The sequence below is a fragment of the Camellia sinensis genome, chromosome 7 (assembly GCF_055761805.1).
Source record: "Camellia sinensis isolate YWXY chromosome 7, ASM5576180v1, whole genome shotgun sequence".
NCBI lineage: Eukaryota > Viridiplantae > Streptophyta > Magnoliopsida > Ericales > Theaceae > Camellia > Camellia sinensis.
Genome location: NC_138967.1, coordinates 79,346,204 through 79,353,809, shown reverse-complemented (window position 1 = coordinate 79,353,809; position 7,606 = coordinate 79,346,204). Strand labels below are relative to the sequence as shown.

The 7,606-nt window shown below is 40.9% G+C and overlaps 1 protein-coding gene across 1 annotated transcript; it reads left to right on the top strand.

Moving 5' to 3' along the window:
• The first annotated feature begins 2,767 nt into the window (after positions 1 to 2,767).
• LOC145795901 (uncharacterized) lies at positions 2,768 to 5,221 on the top strand. Its single transcript, XM_082880840.1, has 2 exons — positions 2,768 to 4,205; positions 4,686 to 5,221. Exons 1-2 carry the CDS (start codon positions 2,768 to 2,770, stop codon positions 5,219 to 5,221), a joined length of 1,974 nt encoding a protein of 657 aa, XP_082736966.1.
• The last annotated feature ends 2,385 nt before the right edge of the window (positions 5,222 to 7,606 follow it).

The window sequence follows — 7,606 nt, the reverse complement described above, 5'->3', positions numbered from 1 at the left end:
AAATTAACTAAGTAAACCATATGATTAAAGATGTCTATCTGTTCAACAAGAAAAGTATCTGTTACATGAGAATGCTTAGATCAGAAATTGGAAGCCTTAGAGGCTTAATTATCTGCAACTGATTTCATATCTATAATCAGCATAATTTTTAAGTAATATTAAGCACTTCTGTGAAATTTCAATTTGGGGACGCTTAAACGATTCATTTTTGTCCCTATTCAAGCTTTCTATATATATATATATATATATACACATGCTTATAAGAGTCTTATGACTCATAAGACTTAGGAATAATATTTTCTCCTAAGGGAAGATGAGGATGAGAGAACTTGAAGGGTAGAGGGAGGAGATTATCAAAAAGGTTGGGAATTTGTGGAAGATTAAGTATAAGGTATGTATAAGACTATCTCAATTGGCTCCCATAACTCTTCTTCTTAGGATGTGTGAAATACCCTCACGATCATGTCACTTAGGGGTTGGAATGATGATTCCATATGTATGTAAGAAGTTAATGGACAAGATAACCTTGCTTGGTTGCTTGATTCACTTTGAATTAACCATGGAGAAGTTGTATTTGAGCTTTTAAATTGATTTCAAATATGTGGATATATGTTTATGGATGTGTAAATTTAGAATTCTCATGGATATGTGTATGTTGTGAGCTTAAGAATGATGAACTAAATTAGGTTGATGTAATTGCCATCATCTTGACATGATTTTGGACCACGTATTATCAAGTAAGAATGTTAATTTGAGCCTTGTAAATATGTGCCAAAAGGAGGAATTTGGTAAGAATTTTCGGACATTTTTGAGCAGAATCGCCGCACGTGCGGGGGTCATGGCCGCACGTGCGGGAGGTGCTGCCGCACGTGCGGGAGTCATGGCCGCACGTGCGGGAAATGGTGAAAAAAAGGGGCTTCTGTTCTGCTAAAAAGGCACGTGCGGGACCTCAGGGCCGCACGTGCGGGGCCAACTGCCACACGTGCGGGGCTCATAGCCGCACGTACGGCTCATGCTGAAAAATATTGTCTGCTCCGTTTTGCGTGTAGAACCCTCTAATGTTGTCGGAATATGTATTTGATGCCTTTTAATATGTATAAATTCCTTCGAAGTAAAACGAAATAGAAAGTGAAAGGAAACTAAATTGTGTAAGGTTGAATGTGTGCATGGCACACTCCGGGGAGAACAAGCACATCATGACAACACTGTGAGTAGTAGTATCATTATCTTCTTTGTATATGACTAATGATTTTCATTAGCATTTCGTTACGCGATTATGTTAATGTCTCAAGTACGTGACTATGATTTATGTTTCAAGTATGTATGATAATGCTCAAGTATGTTCCAAGTGTGTAAAGAATAAAATGGGAAAGATAAAATACTTTATTCCACAAGATTCTAGGCCTAAGAGCATTCAATAAGTTATTATGATACGAAATAAAGTGCTACACGGAACTAAGTGCTACGACGTGAGCCACCTCTAGAATCCGTGTGAAACACCTCTTGAGTTTGTATAAGTATGACTTCAAGGGCTTTATGCCACTTTCAAGGGCTTTATGCCACTTTCAAGGGCTTCAATGCCAACAAGTTACAAGGGCCTTGTGCCACACGTTTCAAGGGCCTTAGTGCCATATGTTACAAGGGCTTCGTGCCACCATGTTTAAGGGCCTTGTGCCACTATGTTCAAGGGCATTATGCCACCATGTTTAAGGGCTTCAAGCCGTTATGAATTAAGAATGTGATATATCAAGCTTTTATGTTCAAGATTGGGCCTAAGGCCGTTATAAGATGAATACAGAATCAAGCTAACTTTGTAACCTCTGCATTTACACATATATTGATATATGTCATGTTTCAAGTTGAGCATTGCTTCATTATGTATTACTATTCACTGAGCCCGGCTCACTCTCTGCTATGTCTGTTTCTGTAGGCAACCAACCAGGTGGTCAATCCTAACCTATGATGCCCGGTTCCTTTTGACAACCTTCGTCTATCCAAGCACTCTCAAGGCCACCCATTTTGTGAAGTCTACTAAGATAATTGGATTTTTCTTGGCTACCCTTCCAAGGTTGATTGTGTATAACTCCAATAGTTTTTGTTACATGCCCAACTACAAGGCTGGGTCTATTTATGTATTTGTATATATGTACTGTCAAGAAGAATTTTTGGATTCTATCAACCTCTTATGGTGCATGTAATGTATGAGATCCTGGCATGTTAGAAATAGCTCAATGGGATTTGCTTAATTTTGTATTCTTGTATGTTTTGTGCTTCCGTCAAGGCCCCATATGATATATATATACCAGGTTATCTGTCTGTTTCTGAATGGGTCATGCCCGAACTTTTAGGGGCAAGTTGGGGGCATGACAAGTGGTATCAGAGCATGAGTTGCTATCTCACACACGGGTCCATTGAGCTTTAGGGTGTCTAGAAAAGCTTTAGGCATCTTGCATGACATTCTGAAAGTATATGAAAAAGCGATGGCAACGATAAGTCTACTCTGATAATGTTAACACTTTTGAAATATGTCTATTATGTATAAATGATTATTGTGTAGGCAATGGTGAGGACAAGGACAGAAGATACAGAAGATGCTACTTCTGCACGGCTGGATAGAATGGAGAGAATGATTATGGAAATGGCGGAGACCTTACGGCAACAACAGCAACAGCCACAACAACCACCCCCACCACCGGTACCTCCACCGGCAGTACAAGATTTCCATGCTGAAGACCGGACTATCACCCTTACTAAGGAGTTTAAAAAGATGAAACTGCCATCCTTCAAAGGAGGAATAGAACCAATGAAAACTGAAGCATGGGTGTTGGGAATAGAGAAGCTATTTGAAGTCTTTCCCTGCACAGAAGCTCAGAAGGTGCAATTGGCTGCCTTTACTCTTGAGGATGAGGCACGCAGATGGTGGATGCTTACAAGAACTGTACATCATGGGTTGACATGGGACAGATTTTTGGAATTGTTTTATGATGAGTACTTCCCTCAAAGCATGCGAGATAAGAAGGTAACGGAATTTGAAACTCTCAGGCAAGGGAACAAAACCGTTGCGGAATACGAAGCCCAATTTGCAGAATTAGCTCAGTTTGCACCACATATGGTGGATACAGATTATAAGAAGGCGCGCAAATTTGAAGGGGGATTACGAAGTGCTATCCTGGATAAGGTCAACATGTTGAAGCTACCTACTTATGTTGATGTGTTGGAGAGAGCCGTTATAGCGGAAGGAAATCTCACTACTCAGAGCCGAATCTCAGAATGGAAAGGGAAGAGGCAAAATACTCAATGGTCGAAGGGATCGCCTACTCCACCAAACAAGAAGCAGATTTTAGGGAGTTCAAATACTTCTACCCCTAGTCAGGATTCAATACCGACTTGCCCGGAATGTGGGAAGAAGCATCGTGGAACGTGCTATCGGAAGTCTGGAGCCTGTTTTCAGTGTGGTAAGACGGGTCATTTGATCAAGGATTGTCCTCAAAGGAATCGACAAAGTAATAATAGAACCACTACAAGTTCTGCGGGGTCTGCACCAACTTCCAACACCAAGACAACTGTTAAACCTACGAATAATAAAGACACTGCGAGACAAGGCAGGGTGTTCGCATTGGTTCCGGGAGATGTGCAAAATGCGGCAACAGTGGTGTTAGGTACATTTATTGTTCACGGTCATTTCGCTCATGTACTATTTGATTCTGGCTCCACCCACTCTTTTGTGTCGAAACTATTTGCTCCTAATTTAGATAAAACTGAAGAAAAACTATCTTATATGTTGTGTGTATCTTCACCTTTGGGAGGTCCTATGATTTGTACTTCTATATATGCTGCTTGTGAACTCCAACTTGGGGATATCCGGGTGTATGCCAATCTGTTACCTCTTGACATTGCCTATTTTGATATTATTCTGGGAATGGACTGGTTAGGTGAATATGGTGCAACTATAGATTGTTTGACTAAACAAATCAGTTTCTACCCTCCGGGACAATCAGAGTCTACCTTTCAGGGACATGGAGTGACTCCTCCACCTTATTTAATTTCCGCAACAAGGGCTTGTAAATTAATTCAGAAAGGGTGTCAGGGGTATTTATGTAGTGTTCTAGAGGGGCAAATGGTGAATGGGAATACCGACATGATCCCAGTTGTCTGTGAATTTCCGGATGTTTTTCCAGAAGAGTTACCAGGGCAGTTAATAGACCGTGAAATTGAGTTTACAATTGAAGTAGCACCGGGAACTCAACCCATTTCTAAGACTCCGTATAGAATGTCACCAGTTGAGATGAAGGAATTGAAAATACAGTTGCAAGATTTACTGGACAAAGGATTTATCCGTCCGAGTGTATCTCCGTGGGGTGCGCCCGTTTTGTTTGTGAAGAAGAAGGATGGAACACTCCGACTTTGTATCGATTACAGAGAACTCAACAAAGTCACCATAAAGAATAAGTATCCGTTGCCAAGAATCGATGACCTATTTGATCAGCTCCAAGGGGCACAAGTCTTTTCTAAGATTGATCTACGGTCTGGATACCATCAATTGAAAGTCAAGGCTGATGATGTTGAAAAGACAGCCTTCCGAACCCGGTACGGTCACTATGAATTTTTGGTTATGCCCTTTGGAGTTACTAACGCCCCAGCAGCCTTTATGGATTTGATAAACCGCGTCTTTAAGTCCTATCTAGACGAATTTGTGGTGGTCTTTATTGATGATATCCTCATTTATTCAAAGAACGTGGAAGCTCATGAAACCCATCTTCGCTTAATCCTTCAAACCCTCCGGGAAAGGAAATTGTATGCAAAGCTTAAGAAATGTGAATTTTGGCTATTCGAGGTGGCATTCCTGGGGCATATTATCACAAATGAAGGAATTTCTGTTGATCCACACAAAATTGAGGCGATTGTGAAATGGCCGACCCCTGCCAATGTGACTGAAGTGCGTAGCTTTATGGGGTTAGCTGGCTATTACAGGAGATTTGTTCAAGAATTTTCCAAAATTGCTGGGCCACTTACACAACTGACTCGAAAGGGAGTTGCATTTGAATGGTCAAAAGAGCGGGAATCTGCTTTCCAGGAATTGAAGATGAAGTTAACCACAGCTCCAGTTTTGGCTTTACCATTTGGCGTCGAGGGGTTCGTGATTTACAGTGATGCGTCTCATAAAGGATTAGGGTGTGTGCTTATGCAAGGTGGAAGGGTTATTGCTTATGCTTCACGATAGCTTAAATCCCATGAAAAGAATTATCCCACGCATGATCTGGAGCTCGCGGCGGTGGTTTTTGCTCTAAAGATATGGCGGCATTATTTGTATGGTACTACCTGTGAAGTTTACACCGACCACAAAAGCCTTAATTACCTTTTTACCCAGAAGGAATTGAACATGCGGCAGCGTCGGTGGTTAGAGTTAATTAAAGACTATGACTTACAGATCCATTATCATCCCGGTAAGGCCAACACGGTTGCAGATGCTCTTAGTCGGAAAAACATGGGAGATTTGGCCAACCTGTTTACGGAGCAAAGGGAATTGGTAAGTGAATTGGATAAATTGAGGGTGGAATGTAAGACACCTGGACAGGAAACGGTACTAGCAGCAGTAATGGCTCAACCGACTTTGCTTGAAGCTATCAAGTCACATCAAATGGAGGATGACGTTTTAAAGAAGATATGTGATGAGTTGGAGACCAAACCACAATTGGGGTTCAGTTTAGTGGATTCGGTACTCAAATTTCAAAACCGAGTATGTGTCCCTAGTGTGTTGGACCTTAAATGGAAATTGATGGAGGAAGCACACGCCTCAAGATTTTCCATGCATCCGGGAAGTACTAAAATGTACCGGGATTTGAAACAAAATTTTTGGTGGCCAAGCATGAAAAAGGAAATTGCAGACTTCGTCTCTAAGTGCTTGCAGTGTCAGCAAGTGAAAGCGAAGCATCAAAGGCCAGCAGGGTTATTACAACCCCTTCCAATTCCGGAATGGAAGTGGGAGCATTTAACCATGGATTTCGTTGTGGGATTACCACGGACACCTCGGGGTATGAATTCTATATGGGTCATTGTCGACCGATTGACTAAGTCCGCCCACTTTCTACTAGTGAAGACTCAGTACAATGCAGATAAACTGGCGGTCCTTTATGTGAATGAAATTGTAAGACTGCATGGTATACCGGTCTCAATTGTATCGGATAGGGATCCAAAGTTCGTTTCCAGATTCTGGCAAAGTTTACAAGAAGCCATGGGTACAGAATTAAAATTCAGCACAGCTTTCCATCCTCAAACTGACGGTCAATCCGAGAGAACAATACAAACTCTGGAAGATATGCTCCGGATGTGTGTGCTAGAGTTTCAAGAAAGTTGGGAAACCCATTTACCACTGGTAGAGTTCGCATATAACAATAGTTACCACTCAAGTATTGCAATGGCACCCTATGAAGCTTTGTATGGAAGACCGTGTCGTTCTCCCGTATGTTGGGCTGAAGTTGGAGATAAATCCCTGCTAGGGCCTGAAATTGTTCAGTTGACAACTGAAAAAGTTAAAATTATTCGAGAAAGATTAAAAACGGCTCAAAGTAGACAAAAGAGTTATGCGGATAACCGACAGAGAGATTTGGAATTTGACGCGGACAGTCACGTTTTTGTAAAAGTTACTCCGATGAAAGGCCATCCAAGATTTGGAAAAAGGGGTAAGTTAACCCCCCGTTATGTTGGTCCCTTTCAAATTTTGGAAAGAGTAGGTCCAGTAGCTTACCGGGTTGCTCTCCCGCCACATATGAGCCAAGTACATAATGTGTTCCATGTCTCTATGCTTCGGGGGTACCTTGCGGATCCGTCTCATGTTATTGATTATCACCAGATTGAACTAGATGATAAGTTAACTTATGAGAAGAAACCAATCCGCATTTTAGATCGGCAAGTGAAACAATTACGAAACCGAGAGATCCCAATGGTAAAAGTGGAATGGCAAGAACATTACGGAACTGACGCAACTTGGGAAAGAGAAGAGGAAATGCAACATCAGTATCCACAATTGTTTCTACCCTAAGGTAAAACAAGTTTGGAGGACCAAACTTATTTAAGGGGGGAAGAGTGTAATAACCTGACCCTCGTACATGTTCTTTGTTATATTTTCGGATCCTGTTTGTGATTTTGAATACTTACTGTGGAATCCTTTGGGAAATTTAAATTAAGTAAGTAAACCTTATGATTAAAGATGTCTATCTGTTCAACAAGAAAAGTATCTGTTACATGAGAATGCTTAGATCAGAAATTGGAAGCCTTAGAGGCTTAATTATCTGCAACTGATTTCATATCTATAATCAGCATAATTTTTAAGTAATATTAAGCACTTCTGTGAAATTTCAATTTGGGGACGCTTAAACGATTCATTTTTGTCCCTATTCAAGCTTTCTATATATATATATATACACATGCTTATAAGAGTCTTATGACTCATAAGACTTAGGAATCATATTTTCTCCTAAGGGAAGATGAGGAGTGAGAGAACTTGAAGGGTAGAGGGAGGAGATCATCAAAAAGGTTGGGAATTTGTGGAAGATTAAGTATAAGGTATGTATAAGACTATCTCAATTGGCTACCATAACTCTTCTTC